The sequence below is a fragment of the Myotis yumanensis genome, unplaced genomic scaffold, assembly GCF_028538775.1.
Source record: "Myotis yumanensis isolate MYYU_CA2020_CCGP unplaced genomic scaffold, mMyoYum1.0.hap1 SCAF_5, whole genome shotgun sequence".
In the NCBI taxonomy this organism is placed as follows: domain Eukaryota; kingdom Metazoa; phylum Chordata; class Mammalia; order Chiroptera; family Vespertilionidae; genus Myotis; species Myotis yumanensis.
Window position 1 is genome coordinate 81,005,157 of NW_027223756.1, and position 16,864 is coordinate 81,022,020.

A 16,864-nucleotide genomic window follows, 5' to 3' on the forward strand; every position below is an offset into this window, starting at 1 on the left:
ATAAAATTTGGTCTGCGAAATATGTTTCCCCCAAATTTTTAATTCAAAACAAAACTCTTATACTTAAATGTGTTACAAAATATCATATTTGATGTTAAACTATATTTTAAGGAAAACCATTTTTTATCTTTAATGCTGAGATTTGGGCACCCACTTAGAATTTTATGCGCAGAAGAATGTCTTCCCTGCCACACATGGCCCTGCTTTCACATTGCTGGGACTCCTGACTTTCCTAAGCTGAACACGGGCAGCATTAGTGTCTCAGAGCCTGGGGCTCCAAACTGAGTTGACAGCACAAGGAGAGCAAGAGTCCCTCCTGAAGGACAAGAGGCAGCAGGTGCCCCAAGGACTCACCACGACCTTCAGGGTCTTCCTTACACCGTCGGTGATGAAGTACCGATAGACAGTGGCCTTGACCTCTACCTCCTGCAGGCCGACCTTCAGGGGCACAATGACATAAGGCACGGCCAGCGAGGACTTGGGAGGGATGGTTACAGTCTGCAGGTGACGCTTCTTGGCAGTGGCCAAGCTGCAGAAGGCTGGATTGTAGAGCATTTCTACTCTCACCTGCCAGGGAGAGAGTATCAGGTCAGGGGCATGCGCCATGGGCCCCTCTCCAGGTCTCCCCTCGTTCCTCTCCTGCTTCAAGGACCCACCGTGAGCGTATCTTCTTCCTGGTAGTTATAGAGGACGGCTCGGATCTCCACGTGTTCCTTACGAACCACAGAGTAGGGCAGCTGCAGGTCGATGAAGAAATCTTGCACCACCGTCACCTCATAGGGGTCAGCCACACAGATCCCTGCTCAGGGGAACAGACCATGATTGTCAGGGGTAGGGGATGGGCAGGGTTGACAGGGTCCAAGTTCAGCCCTAAGTTTCTGCCTCTCTAGGCTTATCCCTGACACGGGAGCTGTCCGGAGCTCAGCTTGTTTTTGTAGAAGCCCATAGACTAGAGAATGCTGATGGTGATGAATTACAAATGATAGTGGTAGCTGGGAGTTGCCAGGATTTAGCGATGTCTTTTGAATTTTACTCAGAGAGAGAGGTGGAGGAGGAAAACAAGTCAGACTCACTGAAGGGTCCATCTGTGCTCCCCAAAATGGTAGCCCCTAGCCCCATGTGGTCACTGGGGACTGGAAAGGTGGCTAGCTCGAAGGGGAACTGGATTTCTACTTTTATTTCATTTTAGCTAACTCAGATTTCAACTTCCAAACTAGAGCTTGTGAATATACTGAAATCATATACTGACCAAGGGTGACTTTTATGGTATGTAAGTTATATCTCAATTTTAAAAATGCCATGGGGGCAGGCTGGGAGAGGATAACGGGGGAAAATGGACCAATGTCATACTTTTAAGAATAAAGAATTTTTTAAGATGCCCATGGACACAGACAATAGAGTGGTAAAGGCCTGGAAGGGGCGGGTACAGGGTGGAGGGGGTCAATGGGGAAAAGACAAACAAGCAAACAAAGGGGACATCTGTAAGACTTTCAACAATGAAGATACATTTTTGAAAAAATGGTGGGTGGCCCCTGCCAGTGTCGCTCAGTTGGTTGGGCATCGTCCTGTGCACCAAAAGGTTGCCAGTTCAATTCTGGTCAGCACACAAGCCCATTTGAGGGCTTCCATGGCCGGGGGGCGGGGACTGCGTGAGGCTGCTAATTGATGTTTCACTTTCACGTCCAGCTCTCTCTCTCTCTCTCTTTTTTCTCTCTCTCTCTCTCCCTCCCTCCCTTTTTTTTCCTCTCTCTCTAAAATTTGATTAAAAATCTTAAAAACATAACAATAAAAAATGATGATTGATTTAGTGATTGGAAAACTTTTAAAAGTATGTTTGGAACAACTTGAATATGTCAATCTGCTTTTTCAACTGCAAATTTTATGAATCCTAAAATAGAGATCAAAATGTTTCCCATGACCCCTAGTCGATTTGGCTCAGTGGGTAGAGTGTTGGCCCATGGACTGAAGTGTCCCGGGTTCGATTCCGTGGAAGGGCACATGCCCAGGTTGCCAGCTCAATCCCCAGTGGGGGGAGTCAGGAGGCAGCCAATTGATGATTCTCATTCATGGATGTTTCTAACTCTCCCTCTCCCTTCCTCTCTCTGAAATCAATAAAAACATATATATTTTTTAAAAATCTGCTTTACTTAAATAGTAATGAATTTATTTTTATTTTTTAATATTTTATTGATTTTTTTTTTACAGAGAGGAAGGAAGAGGGATAGAGAGTTAGAAACATCGATGAGAGAGAAATATCGATCAGCTGCCTCCTGCACACCCCCTGCTGGGGATGTGCCCGCAACCTAGGTACATGCCCTTGACCGGAATCGAACCCGGGACCCTTCAGTCCACAGGCCGACTTTCTATCCACTGAACCAAACCGGTTTCGGCAAGATATTTTTCTTAATAAGAGAAATTGGCAGAAATATTAAATTCCTTCAATTAAAAATGGTATAAGCAAAGAAGCAGAGTTTTAAAATCTTGAAGTTAGAAAAGAAAAATGATAATAAAGTTTAATTTATTATTTGTTATCACTAAACAAAATGAGAATACAATATAATAAATTCTGGCTGTGGTATAAATAAAATATTTACATTTAATATTATGAGTTTTAATACACCTGCCTTTTAATGTTTTAATATTTTTTGAAAAATTTAACCTTTAAATTATACATAGAACCTGCCCTGGCTCTGTTCTTTGTTTAAAATTGGGATATTTTGTTCATCATTGATTTTTTTGTACTCACTTTTACTTTAAAAACTGCTGCAGTGGGATATTACTTACCTTGATGACTGACTTTTTGACACCCACTTACATTTTGCACTAGAAGTTGGGCCTTCCTTCCCTCACCCCTCCCGGTCCTACTGTAAACCATCCCCATTTCGCTAGAGCTCCTTGGGTCTCACTCCAGCTGTGGGTGACCGGGGACAGGTAACCTTTTTGTCACGCTTCCCAATCTGACCACCGATGTTTCAATCCCCCATTTCATCCTGCTTCCTCCTCTTTCTTAATCACTTTACCCACTATCATGTCGGCAGCACCTCCTTAAAAGTTTTTGTGGTTTCGAATTATTCTGTATGATACTGCAATGGTGGACTCGTGTCATGAAACATTAGGCCAAACCCATAGAATGTACAACACCAAGAGTGAATTCCTACTGTCAGCTATGAACTTGGGGTCTTCACAATTGATTATAACAAATGTACCATTCTGGAGGGGGATGTTGACAGTGGGGACGGCTGTGCATGGGGTGGGGTGGCAGGGAACATAGGAAATCTCTAATTTTTGCTAAAATTTAATATATATATATATATATATATATATATATATATATATAAAATTGATTTCAGCGAGGTAGGGTGAGGGAGAGAGATATAGAAGCATCAATGATGAGAGATAATCATTGATCGGCTACCTCCTGTACGCCCCTTACTGGGGATCAAGCCTAAAACCTGGGCATGTGCGCTTGACTGGAATTGAACCGGGGACCCTTCAGTCTGCAGGCTGGCGCTCTATCCATTGAGCCAAACCAGCTAGGGTTTTGCTCCATTTTTTAATAGAATATTTTTTTGTTTTTGTTAATCATCACCTGAGGATATTTTTCCCCACTGATTTTAAGAGAGACTGGAAGGGACAGGGAGAGACACAAAGAGAAACCTTGTTGTGAGAGATACACATTCATTGGTTGCCTCCAGCACAGGCCTCAATCCCCTGAAACCAGGGTCTTGGCCAGGAATCAAACCCGCTACCTTTTTGTGTACAGGCCGACGCTCCAATCACCTGAGCCAAACTGGCCAGGGCCTTTCTGCTCAATTTTGCTGTGAAACTAAAACTCCTCTAAAAATGAAATCAATTTAAAAAATAAAAAGCACTGACCAGCTGGCGTGGCTCAGGGGTTGAGCATCAACCCATGTACCACGAGGTCACTGGTTCGATTCCCAGTGAGGGCACATGCCTGGGTTTGAGCTCAATCCCCAGGGGCATGCAGGAGGCAGCCAGCTGAAGTTGATGTTTCTCTCTCATCAATGTTTCTGGTCTCTGTCCCTTCCTCTCTCTCTAAAAATCAAGAACATATTTAAAATAAAATAAAAACCACTGGCACCCACAATCTGGACTCTGATGCACCCACCCCACCCAGTAACCAGGGGATAGAGTGTCAGACACCAAGAAGCAGAGGAGCTTTGGGATGGATGAGAAACAGAAAATGCCCGGGGCCCTGGGGCCTGTGAAACCATCACCTCACCTTTCCTGTCAGACAAGCTCACAGCCATGATCTCCCAGGTGGTGATGGAGTCTCTCAGAAACACCTTTATGGTCTTGGAGGAGACTCTAGATGGAGGAGAAATGGGGGCCTTAGGAGAAGATGTGGTGGAGGGGAGAGCAGGTAATGAGGGGCCCCAAGGGCAGGTTGGAGGTGGGGTGTGGGCATGTGGAGGTTTTTCTAGGTTGGGTTGTGGAGTTCCACTATGATTCCAGAAAACAGAGGAGGTTGGGGTGCATGCAAATTAAATGTTCTGGTCCTGAGTGTTGGTAGGAAGTGCCTGGTGGTGGGTTGGAATGAGGGGTGCCTCAGCCTTACCCATTTTTCTCTGGGTCCTTTAACTCCTCAATGTTCCACAGCCAGCTCTCAAAGAAATGGCTTCTGGAAACGATGTCTTCTTCCGGAATGATCTCCTCATCCAGGTCATCTAGGCAGGTGGGGGGCAATCTGGGTTTAGAGCAGACCCACTTCCCCTGCTGGCCCCTTAGGTACCCATCTCTACAGCCCTGGAGGGGTTCCTGGCAGCCAAACACACCCACGGACAAATGATGACTCGTCTGTAAGTTAAAGGCCCCCTTTGAGGGCTCCTGCCTCCATAAAATGTTAAAAGTCATATTTTATACAAGGGCGTTGGTATAAAGGCAAGAAATCATTTCCCCTGATTTCCAAGAAACAAAAACTTTTTCATAAGCTTCTAAACTTTGCAGCGGTTCTCAACCTGTGGATGGCGAACAATGAAAACACATCCTGCATATCAGATATTTACATTACGATTCATAACAGTAGCAAAATTACAGTTATGAAGTAGCAACAAAAATAATTTTATGGTCGGGGGTCACCACAACATGAGGAACTGTATGAGAACCACTTAAACTTCAAGCCATCCTCTGTCTCACCCCCAGTTGACTAAAAAACATACACAAAACTGGGAAATAAATCTCCCCGTGGGTGTAAACTACAGCCCAGCAGGTTTGTCTAACTCCCTCAGTAGCCTTATCTTCTCTTTGCAGAAGAAAGTCTCTGTCAGGAGTAGAAAGCGGCCTGCCTAGTTGTCATCATTTGCAAAGAGATTGAAGATAGAGAGTCTTTTGCTCATGTGTGTTGGGAATCTTTGAGTCTTTTGTGGGTGGAGGGGTGAAGGGGATTCGAGGTTTCCGGCTAAAAAAAAATTAGAAATATTTCTCCACTGTGGCAACAGCTGCCTAAGCCCCATCCCCCAGAGTAAGCATGTTCACAAAAGTCACATGTTACCACATAAGGCGTCCATCCATATCTTTTATCTTAAAGGCTAAGTCATCTTTGGGAACAGCTCTCTTGACTTAAATTTTAAAAGATGTTAAAAAATAAAAACAAAACTCAGCCCTAGCTGGTTTGGCTCAGTGAATAGAGAGTCAGCCTGCAGACTGAAGGATCCTGGGTTCGATTCTGGTCAAGGGCACATGCAGTTTTGGGCTCGATCCCCAGTGGGGGGTGTGCAGGAAGCAGCTGATCAATGATTCTCTCTCATCATTTTATTTCTATCTCTCTCTCCCTCTCCCTTCCTCTCTGACATCAATCCTATATAATAAAAGCCTAATATGGTAAGTGTCTGCTCGTCTAGTCATCCATTCAGCCAATCAAAGATTAATATGCTAATGATATGCTAAGGCTGCTCAACTGCTCAGTATGACATGCACTGACCACCAGGGGGCACACACTCTGACTGTAGGTTAGATTGCTGCTGGGGTCCAGCTGATCCGGACTGAGTGAGAAGGGCCAGACATGCCCTGGAGCCCTCCTGTGGACCTCCCCAGCAGGCCAACCTTCCACATCCCTCCCCGGCCCTGATTGTGCACCAGCAGGTCCCTCGGCCTGGCCTGTGTCCTCTCACAATCTGGGATGCCTCAGGGGATGTCGGAGAGCCGGTTTTGTCATGATCCCACAGGCCAGGCCGAGGGACGCCACTGGTGCACGAATTCATGCACCAGGCCTCTCAAAATAATAATAAAAAGTACATAAAAGGAATAAAGAGGAACTTCACATGGAGAAACAGGGCAGACACCACCTTAATCAAGTGATCAAGGTTCACATCACCAGTGACAGTTCAAGTCAAAGCTACCTGCCTCCTGATCAGAGGGACCGAGGAAGACAAAATATCTCATCTGGGACAGCCCTGCCCAAAATGCAAAATCTGATTGTGAACAGGAGTAACATGAGGCAGACTCAGGGAGCTGAACAACTTTCAAATGATGTGGCCTGTAAATCTCATGTATGTGAAGATGTAGCCTGTATATCTCAGGTATGTGAAGATATGGCCTGTATATCTCAGGTATGTGAAGATATGGCCTGTATATCTCAGGTATGTGAAGATATGGCCTGTATATCTCAGGTATGTGAAGAGTGTGAGAGTCACAGAAAGACCCAGCGGGTTGAATAGATAGGAGGAGGCTGAAGAGACACAACCAGACACACCAATGCAATGTGTGATTCTGAACTGGGTCCTTTTCCTAGAGAGAAATAAAAAGAATTTAAAAAGTGGCAACATTTGAGTGGAGCCTGTGAATTACATGGTGGAAATGAATCCATGTTAATGTCCTGATGCTGAGCATTGTGCTGGGATGTTTAGGAGAATAACTTTGATGCCAAAAAATCGTCACTAAACTATTCAGAACTCTGGGGGCATCAAACAGCTCAAGTGGGTGAAAAGTTTTTAACCCGCACAAGTTTGTCTGTAAATTAAAGGCTGTTAGAAGAAAAAAAGTTCATTAATTTTCCATTGGTTGGCCAGGCAGCCACTGGGTAAGTTTCCCAATCTTCCTTAGTTTTTTAGCAGAAACATTCTTTTTTGTTACTTTTCATCCTGTAATTGATAACGTAATTTCTCTCAATTTCACAAGCCACTCACAGTTGCCTTTGCTCTTGAAAGCAAATTAGATTCACACAATTTCCAGTCCCCAGTGATGGGCACATCCCCCTCCCACCACCACCAGCCCTCAGGCAGGGCCCTCCAGGCCACAGGACTAACTCCTGGCCAGGCCCAGGTCGCTGTCCCGGCTGTGCTCTAACCGCTGCTGGGTGATGTAGTTGCAGCAGTCCAGGAAGGCGTCCACGCAGGCCTTGTCCTGGAGGATGAACTGCGCCCTGCGCTGGCACGGGTACTGCATGGGGTTCTCCCGCATACCGTCCTCACAGCACTTGCGCAGCTCCTTGCTGGGGTACTTACCCGCTGTGGGAACACCCCTCTCCCTCCAGTCAAGTCCCTACAGGGTCTTACAGGGAGGACCTGCCCAGGTCCAGGTAGTCCCCTCCTCCCACTTTGCTGGCATCTCAATGGACAGGGTGCAAGGGTGGGGGAGGCAGATGAGGGCTCCCACCTTTGCCCATCCTCTTCTCCATGAGCTGCACTGAGCGGCGGCGCCGGGTGGCTGGTTTCGGGCATGCCAAATCTGAGGGGCAGGTGGACGGAACAAGATGGATTAAGCACTGACTGCCTGTCCTTGGTTTACTCCTCACAGTAGCTGCGAGGTGGGAGAGTTATTGCTCCCATTTAACAGATGTAGACACTGAGGCTCAGAGAGGAGAGCAATTTGCTACTTGGTGGTAGAGGCAGGACTTGAAACCAGGGTCCCACATCCTATCTGGGAGGTAGAAGTGCTGCCCCTCCCTGGGTGTCCAATGGCCGACTCCTCACCTGACCGCTGCTCCGTCTGCAGGCCTTTGCTGGTCTGGAAGGCCAGCCCGGCATCCGTAAAGACACTTGCATAGTTCTTTCCACTGCCCGGTGTGCAGCCAATGTCTGCCTTCTCCACTGTGTCCCAGATCTGCATGGTGGGGAGGGTGTCAAGGGCAGGATGAGGCCAGGCCAGCAGGGCTTGGGTCACCGCACCAACACTTCCACCCAACCTCACTACCATCCTCATCCCGGCCCCAGACACTCCACAGTGGATGATCGGAGTGTGCTGCTGTGGGACTCAGAGTTGTTCCCATTACCATGACCATCCTCAACATTGCCCCTGTCCATCCACATTTCCATCTGCAACTTGAACTTCAACCCAACCCCATGTGTGTGTCCATTTTGACCTCTGCACTCGACCCACACTCAACCTCACATCACTGGTTGTCCCCAGCGCCATTCCCACCTCAACCCAACGCCATCTCTTTGCCTCTGCCATGTTTACCCAAACTCAGTGACATGGGAGCATACCTTTTTCTGAGTCAACCTGTTCTTCTTATTCAGCACAAACACACCCTTGTCCACGGCCACCAGCCCCACTCGAGCCCCCTGGTTACCCTCAATCTTGAGCGATATCTGTTGTCCAGGTAGATGCTGATGCTTTTCCTCCTTCATGGCACTTTTCACCACCAGCTGTGAGGAGGTGGGAGGGGCAGAAGGGAGAAGTTAGCTCTGAAGGGCCCCAGCCTTGGTCGGTAGAGGACAGAAGGGGACCTGGTCTGGTCTGGAAGGAGAGAAAGGTGGAGACAGAGAGAGAAGAAGGGAGATGCACAAAGCCAGCATCAGGTAGAAAGTTAAGGAAAGAGAAATTTGGGAGCAAGAGAAATACGGAGACTAATAGAGGGAAGAAAACAAGATGGAAAAGGAGAAGAGAGAGGCAGGAACTCTACAAGCAGGGGAGAGAAATGGGTTCAGAAGGACGGAGAGAGGCAGAGACAGAGAAAGCCATTGCCGGGCTGAGAGTCACAAGATGGGCACAGAGACTCAGCAACGCTTACCGTGCCCACACACGAATCCTTGACATCCAGCCACACGGAATCAGCCACCACTTCCCTCTGGCCTCCTTTCTTCAGTGTGTAATAGGCCACCAGGCGGAAGGAAGGAATAAACTCTGTCGTGATGGTCAGAGGCAGCACCACCAGGAACTGGCCGGGCTCTCGCACCTGGCGTCCCACCTTCAACAGCTTCCCCTTGTTCATGACCTTGGGAGACAGGTTGGCAGAAGGATCAGGAAAGCAAGAGTGAGGATGGGGGAATCTGGAATGGGGTAGGGCTCTGAGGGCTGGAGAAGAGAGGAAGGGGAGACCTGGGGGTTGTAGGGAGCCACGCACCAGATAGGTGAAGTATCGGACATTGGCATCCTGGCCGGGGTCCATTTGCAAAATAAAGTTGACATTAATCGTGTGTCCTGGCTTGAGCTCCGGGGCGGGCATGGAGAGGTGGAGGTAGTTGTTGGAGTTGTTCATCGTACTGTAGGGTAGGGCCTGCATTTGACTGGTAGCCTGTCGCCCCTCCGGGAGGCCCTCCTTCATTGTGTGTACCTGAGCAGGAGACAGGGATGTATGCTGCCTACCTGAGAGATTGCCATGTCCTAACCCCCAGCACCTGGCAATATGGCACCTTGTGTGACAAGAGGGACTTTGCAGATGGGATGGAGTTAAGGATCTGGACATGGGCAGACTATTTTAGGTTACCCAGGCACGCTAATGTCATCACAAGCGTCCTTATAAGACATCCAGGAGTCCCTGTGTAAATGGCAGGAGGACCCTCTATCCAAATGGCAGGACGCCATGTGCAGACAAGACTCCTCTATGCAAATGAAACACCTCTATGTGAATGGCAAGACCCGTTTATGCAAATGAAAGGACCCCCACTATGCACATGACAAGATCCCTTTGTGCAATCATTAGAAGCTGCTGTACAAATAAAGTCCTCTGTTTCCCTGGGGTGGGGTCCTGCTGGTGCAGACTCACAGTGATCAACAGGGGCTTCAGGCTCTTGTGTGTGTTGATGGTGAGCTTAGCCAGGCCATCCTCACGGGTCACAGAATGCACTTGATTGGAGCCCTGAGTGGCCACGGGGATGCGGCCGGCCGGGGAGCCATCGGGGTTCGTCACGTACACCTGTGGGTGCAGGGAAAGATGGAGGGGGTTCAGCAGACCCAGAGATGTGGCCAGTACTCAGGAGTGGGGTGCAACCATGCCCTGAGTCTCACCATGAGGTCAAAGGGCATGGCGGGTTTGAAGAACCTGGGCGTCTTGGTGAAGTGGATCTGGTAGGGGGAGGTCACGATGGGGATCCCGCTGCGCTCTGCCTCCACCATGTCGCTGCCTGAGGGGACCAGCTGTGAGGGTGGGCTACTGGGCCACCCTTCAGGCCAGGCTTTCCCCTGCATTGGACCTTGACGCCTTCATATCGGATCTCCTCCTCAGATGGGGCCTCAATCATAAGACTGACCCCATCTTCATTCTGAGCCTCCTCCGTCAGTTGGGCCTCCCCTCTCAGACTAGACTGCCTTCCGCCCAGGCCTCACCTGAGTGTAGGATGACGGTGACAGACACATACAATGACTTTCCCACTAGGGCAGCTTCTCGAGGGGGCTGCGGAGCCACACTCAGCAGGACCTCTCGGCTCAGCACAGCCTTTCCAGTGCCATCCTCGATCTGGGATAGGAAATGAGGGCTCAGAGTGGGTGGGACTCAGGAGGGAGGGGATTCAGAGAGTGAGAGGGAAGGGTTCCGAGTGAAAGAAGCTCTGGGGGCCCCTGGTAGGTACCACAACACGGGTGAGTGACTGGGACAGTGAAATCCTCTGGTCACCATCCTGGACCCCAAAGATGACAAAGGCTGTTCCATCCACATTCTTCCCATACAAGAACCTGTGTAGACAGGAGAGTCTCAGATTCTCCCTCCTGAAAAACTGAGTCTCCCCCCAAACTTCCACTGACCATGGAGAGGACCCAGATTCCCCAGCCCCTCACCTCACCCTCACCAGGCCCTCACCCGACCCCTCATCTGGACCCACCTGACCCCTCACCTGGTCCCTCACCTGGCTGTGATGGTGACCTCCAGGCCCTTAGGGTCATCAATGTAGTAGAATTTCTCTGCAGGCTCCACTTGGACCTCAAAACTAGGCAGCACTGGGGCAGGGGTTTGGGGGAAAGAGACAGCACTGTGAGGGGCCAGCACTGAGCCCAGCATTATGGGGCCCACACCCTGGCTCCCTCCTTCTCTTACCATATTCCTTCACCTCAAACTCAGCCGAGAAGACCTGCTGTGGTGAATCTTCATAGTGGGCTTTTATCTTCCACTGCCCCATGCTGTGGGGAAGGCAGGTGAGTGATCTGGTCAGACCTGGCAGCCCCCCACTCCTTCTCCTGGGATAGGGGAGTCCCAAACCCACTCCTGGAGGGCCTGACGTACTTGACCAACTTCGGGATATTCCAAGACAAGGGCAAGATGCCAAAGTGGTTTTGAGAAGAGAGGGGGTCCCGCTTGATGGGAATGCCTTCTGGCGTCTGTAGATAGACAGGGAGTGGTGTGGTTCTTCAGAGCAGGCTTAGCCCCTTGGCCCTCCTCTCCCACTCTGTGTCTGGACACTCTCTGTCATGTCTACAGCAGCAGCAGGAGCTAACAACGTGAACCTGAGTTGGTCAGCCTGGGTTCAAATCCCACTGTGCCACCTACAAGCTGTGTGACCTTGGGCAAGTTACTTAACTTGTCTGTGCTCAATGTGTACATCTAAAAACAGGAGATAAATACAGCCCCTCTGCCTTGGGACATCGTTCATGTAAGCAGGAGCTCATTATTATGAGTTTTCCCCTAATACTAAGAATCACTAGAATGTATTGCCTACTTTTGTGCAAGGCCCTGGGCTGAGCATTTGATTTTTGCTAAGCCACACGTAATTGCTCTGTTCAACCTTTTATCCTACAAGAATAACAATCTGGTGTACACTTATCATTTCATTTCCTGTCAACAATTAAACATCGGGAGACACCACATAGAAATCTGGTTCTCTGGCTCCTCTTGGAAACCAGGGTAACTGGATAATGCCCTCCTGTTGGCACAGGTGACATTTCGCTTCTTCCTTTCTCCCTCCCTGACTCCTTTCTCCCATCACTTTGTATTAAGCCCCACTATATGCCAAGCACTTTGTTAAATTCAGGAATAAGGCCCTGAACAAACAGATAAAAACTCTTTCCTGTAGCCCGGGCCAGTTTTGCTCAGTGGATAGAGCGTCAGCCTCTGGACTGAAGGGTCTTGGGTTCGATTCTGGTCGAGGGCACATGCCTGGGTTTCTGGCTCAATCCCCAGTAGGGGGCGTGCAGTAGGCAGCTGATCAATGATTCTCTCTCATCATTGATGTTTCTTTCTCTCTCCCTCTACCTTCCTCTTTGAAATCAATAAAAAAATAAAAATTAAAAAAAACCTCTTTCCTGTAGGGAATTGAGGTTCCACAGAGGTTGGTGGAGGGGATAATTAATAAATGAATAAATCATATTTACAGGATGCCAAAAGGATGGCAGGGAGAGAGAGTGGAGTGCATGTGTGGATGGGAGGGGATTGAAAATTTACAGGAGCTCAGAAAGGCCTCACTGTGAAATTGGAGCATTGGTGACATCTGAGCAAAGTCTTGAAGGAGATAAGGGGCCAGTAGTGTGCATATTTGGAGGAAGATTGTTTTCTGGGACAAAAAAACAACCAGTGCACAGGCCCCGGGGCAGGAGAATCTGCCTCGGGTCAGTGGAACAGGGAAGAGACCCGCGTGGCTGGAATATTGTGAGTGAGAGGGAGAGTGGGAGGAGGTAAGGGCAGGAAAGGGACAAGGGAGGTCATCCAGGGCCTTGTAGGTTACAGGGAGGACTTCAGGTTTTTTAAAATATATATTTATTATTGATATCAGAGAGGAAGGGAGTGGAAGAGAGAGAAACATCAATGATGAGAGAGAATCACTGATTGGTTGCCTCCTGCATGCCCCACAAAGGGGATCTAGCCTGCAACCTGACCATGTGCCCTGACTGGAATCGAATCTTGACCTCTTGGTTCATAGGTAGACACTCAACCACTGAGCCAGGCCTTGAGCTTTTATCTGGAGGGAGGAAGGAGCCCTGGAGGGCTGGGAGCAGAGGAGGGGCTGGACCAGACTCAGGGGCTCACAGGCGCCTCCTGGCTCAGTGGGCGGAACAGACTCCTACCCAGCATTATGTAACTACTCCAGTCTTCAGATGAGAAAACTTAGGCTCAGGAAGGTGAGTGACTTGGCCAGAGTCGCAGGGACCAGGGGTTTATCTGGAGGTGGAATTCACAGGTGCAAGCATTGCCCCATGCTGGCTCCCTCGGTCCCCGCCCATCTCTAGACCTCTGTGTTTGTGGCTCTATATATTTTTTTTGCTTTAGGGCAAGCAAGCATGTCAAACTCAGGGCCTGCGGGCCACATGCAGCCCACAAAAAATATTTTTGTGGCCCAGCCAATATAACGGTATGTAAGAAACGTTTTAATAAGTTTCTTAACTTAATTTTTACCATATCCTGTTATACATAGTTATTAATAATGAACTACAACATTCGCTAATGACTAATTACTATAATCGTGTTGCATTCATTTCCCTTATGCGCCTTACCTGCAGGTGCACCATTTCTCTCCACTAATACTAGCAGCAAATATTTTAGCAGCCGATTGACATGTCATTAGTCTTAGACTGACTTCTTTCTTGTGCACAACAGGAAGTATTTCGCATTCAGAGAAAAAGAAAAATAGGTTTATTTGCATTACTTATTAATTTGTGCAGTTATTAGTGTCTGGTAAGTTAATGTTCAAGAAAAAATATTAATTTTCATTAAAATGTTCTCTTATTTTATGTTAACGATGACTCATTTATTTCAGCCCTTTGTATTCAGCATGTCTCTATTGAAATAAACCTACGTTTCTATGAAAATTAAAACTTTTGTTTTTTTGCGACCCACATACACTTACACCTTGTTCATTTGGCCGTGTTAGCCTTTGAGTTTGACATGCTTGCCTTAGAGTCTTTCCTAGTGTCTCTTTCTGTCTCAAACTCTCTTAGTCTCTCCTTGAGTCTCTGCCCCAAGGGTGTCTGGGGGCCCAGCTGCCTGGTACCTCAATGCTGACAATAACCGTCCGGCCCACGGGCAGCAGCTCATTGTCCACAGTGAAGATCCGATAGAGGACTGGGAGGGGGTGGGAGAGAAAGGGACAACTCAGTGAGGCCCTGGCCCTCCCAATGACCCAGCCCCAGCCCTCTGAGCCACCCACCAGCCCCTTACCTGTGGAGCCTGGGGTGTAGATGGTCTTGTCTGTCTGGATGAAGAGATACCCTCTCTGAAAGCTGACTAGCACCACCTTCTCCACTGGCGGGGCATTCCCAAAGGCCGCCTGGACACTCACAAACTTGTTCTTCTGTGATTTTAACTCCTTGCTGGCCGGGATCTAGGCATGGATGGGGGAGGGCGTGAGGAGGGGTCTGCTCCAGGGCCCCTTGCCCACCGTTCAACCTCTGGGCCTTCGGCTGGGTCCACATCTGCCCCTCCTCACAACAGAGCCTGCCCCTCACTGCTGCCTGGTCTCTCTGGTTTGCCCGGGTTTCGGGGGAGGAGGGTCAAGAGCAATAGATGGGCTAGGGGTCAGAGAAGGAATGGAAAGGGGATCAGAGAGGGGGCTCAGAGGATGGAGGGCTCAGTAGTGGAAGGGTGCCCAGAAAGGGGAGGAGACTCAGAGAGGGGAGGGGCTTGATGGAAGAGAGGGCTTGGAGGGGAAAGGGCTCTGAAAGGAGGGGTATAGAGATTGTCTGGTTTGCAAGGGAAGGGGCTCAGGGTGAGGGAGGGGCTTATAAAGGGGCGGGGCCAGTAGAAGGAGGGGCCCAAATGCAGAGGAGAATTAAAGAGGGGAAGGGCTGCCTTGGCTGGTGTTGCTCAGTTCATTGGAGCTTGGACCTGTGCACCAAACGTTCCCCAGGTTTAACTCTTGATCAGGGCACCTACCCAGGTTTCAGGTTTGATTTCCCAGCCAGTGTGTGTACTGGAGGCAACTGATCATGTTTATCTCTCGCATCAATGTCTCTCTCTCTCTCTCTCTCTCTCTCTCTCTCTTCATCTCGGTGAAAGCATATTCTCATGATAATTAAAAAAAAGGGAAGGGCTGGAGAAGGGGCAGGGCTCATAGGTGAGGATCTGGAATGGGAAGAAGACCCACAGGGGGCGGGGCATCCGCAGGGCGGTTCCAATGTGCACCCACCTTGATGGTGACGGTGCTCAGGTACCCATTGGCGCTGTTCAGAATGGTGTCCTCGCTGGACAGCACCTGCTTCTTGGCTGGGAAGTCGTGTACTGTAACCTTGACAGGAATGTTACCTGTCCCACCGTGGGCCTCCAGCACCACCGTCTCCTCATTCTCCAGCCGCAGGATGTTGGGGGTGATTATGGAGAACCTGTGGGAGGAGTGCACGGGGTCACCCCAGGGACCCGACATTCCAGCCTGCACAGGAGTCTTCCCAGTGCCTGATCCTGCAGGTCCCATCAACCCCTGAACCTCAAAACCAGAACCAGCAAGTCCCCTAATTATTTAGACTTCCAAACCCACAGTTGGGGAACCCACATACATACTCCTGTAACCCTGATCCCTAAATCTTTAAACACCCTAAGTCTCTAAACACCCAGACCGTCAGGCACCCCAACTATACATACCCAAACTCACACATACCAAATCTTTGAACCCCAAATCTTTGAACACCCCAAGCCTCTACCTAAACCTTTATCACCCAGCCCTATAAAAACAACTAAATCCACCCCCACCCTCAGCCGACATAATCCTATGCCACAGCTCTACACACATTGAAACCCATAAATCCGGAAACTGCAAACTCCCAAATCATGTAAAGTCAAACCACCACATCCACAGAATCCCCAAACACCACCTGCACTCTGAACCTACAGACCCTCAGCTTCATAAACAGCCACACACCCCTCTACACAATGCCTGGATTTCACAAACACCCAACCCATAGACTCTCAAACTCACAGGCAGCCCCATCTATTAGCATTCCACCCACTAACTCCTCCCCCACAGGCATAATGCACCCTGAATTCTACAAGGACCTGAACCCACAAATGACCACTCCACCTCAGAAGTTGCCTTGCTTGGGGTAGTGTCATGACTACTCACATGGGGTCCCCCAGGACCAGGGGGAGACTGCTCAGCATCAGCAGCAGCAGGAGGCTGGGACCTGAGGCAGGTCCCATGGTACAGGGACAGTGGAAGGACAGAGGGACAGAGGGACAGAGGGACTGAGGGTCCGAGGTAGAGGACAGGGAGGACTGAGCAGAGACTGCTGGAGACCTCCATTTATCTGGCTCCCGCTTTTCCCCCACTCAGCCCAGCCCTCTACTCCCCATGGCTTCTCCCGCCCAGGGTCTGCCCCAGATTTCTCAATAGTTTCCTAATTCCCTGGGCCAGCAAGTCCTTGGGTAAATAACCTGAGGACATGTCCTCTTACAACAGGAGCACAAGTGCCCCCTGCCCTGGCCTTCCTCAGGGGCAAGGCCAGGGAGTGAACAAGGACCTTTCCCTGTTACATACACATTGTAGTGGAGGAACTCTGAGGGCAAGGGACCCCCTGACCTCAGAAATCTGGGCCTGGCCCAGTCCAGTTTCGTCCATGCACTTATTAACCAAACCCTTCCTAGGAGTCTACTTCCAGAGTCTTCCATGCTGATGTAGAGTGGGGAACAGACTCCAGCACAGACATTCCTAGCCCTCTGTAGTGTGATCTCAAGTGGAGAAGAAGAACTGTGCTTCTAGGATGTCAGAGAAAGTTTCTTTGGGGAGTGGGCATTTCAGCTAGGCTTTGAAGTATGCATAGGAGTTCACTGCCC

The 16,864-nt window shown here is 49.3% G+C and overlaps 1 protein-coding gene across 3 annotated transcripts in view; it reads right to left on the reverse strand.

Annotated features, from left to right (window-relative positions):
- The window catches only part of LOC139010899 (complement C3-like), a 34,519-nt gene extending 18,207 nt beyond the window's left edge, over positions 1-16,312 (reverse strand). Inside the window, exons 1-20 of one of the 3 annotated variants that reach the window (XR_011471570.1) lie at positions 16,155-16,312; positions 15,228-15,420; positions 14,261-14,423; positions 14,094-14,164; positions 11,396-11,490; positions 11,210-11,292; positions 11,022-11,112; positions 10,749-10,851; positions 10,507-10,636; positions 10,189-10,304; positions 9,947-10,096; positions 9,305-9,514; positions 8,972-9,175; positions 8,445-8,606; positions 7,932-8,061; positions 7,615-7,686; positions 4,580-4,688; positions 4,244-4,329; positions 657-799; positions 355-567 (exon numbers count right to left, since the gene is read on the reverse strand). Coding sequence is in view for 2 of the 3 variants with exons in the window: in XM_070415954.1 (XP_070272055.1) it covers positions 355-567; positions 657-799; positions 4,244-4,329; positions 4,580-4,688; positions 7,615-7,686; positions 7,932-8,061; positions 8,445-8,606; positions 8,972-9,175; positions 9,305-9,514; positions 9,947-10,096; positions 10,189-10,304; positions 10,507-10,636; positions 10,749-10,851; positions 11,022-11,112; positions 11,210-11,292; positions 11,396-11,490; positions 14,094-14,164; positions 14,261-14,423; positions 15,228-15,420; positions 16,155-16,231 (2,601 nt within the window). In the remaining variant the exon portion in view is untranslated. The remainder of the gene's footprint in view (positions 1-354; positions 568-656; positions 800-4,243; positions 4,330-4,579; positions 4,689-7,614; positions 7,687-7,931; positions 8,062-8,444; positions 8,607-8,971; positions 9,176-9,304; positions 9,515-9,946; positions 10,097-10,188; positions 10,305-10,506; positions 10,637-10,748; positions 10,852-11,021; positions 11,113-11,209; positions 11,293-11,395; positions 11,491-14,093; positions 14,165-14,260; positions 14,424-15,227; positions 15,421-16,154) is intronic. The other 2 variants (XM_070415954.1, XM_070415955.1) reach the window with 2 other exon arrangements.
- Between the last annotated feature and the right edge of the window lie 552 nt (positions 16,313-16,864).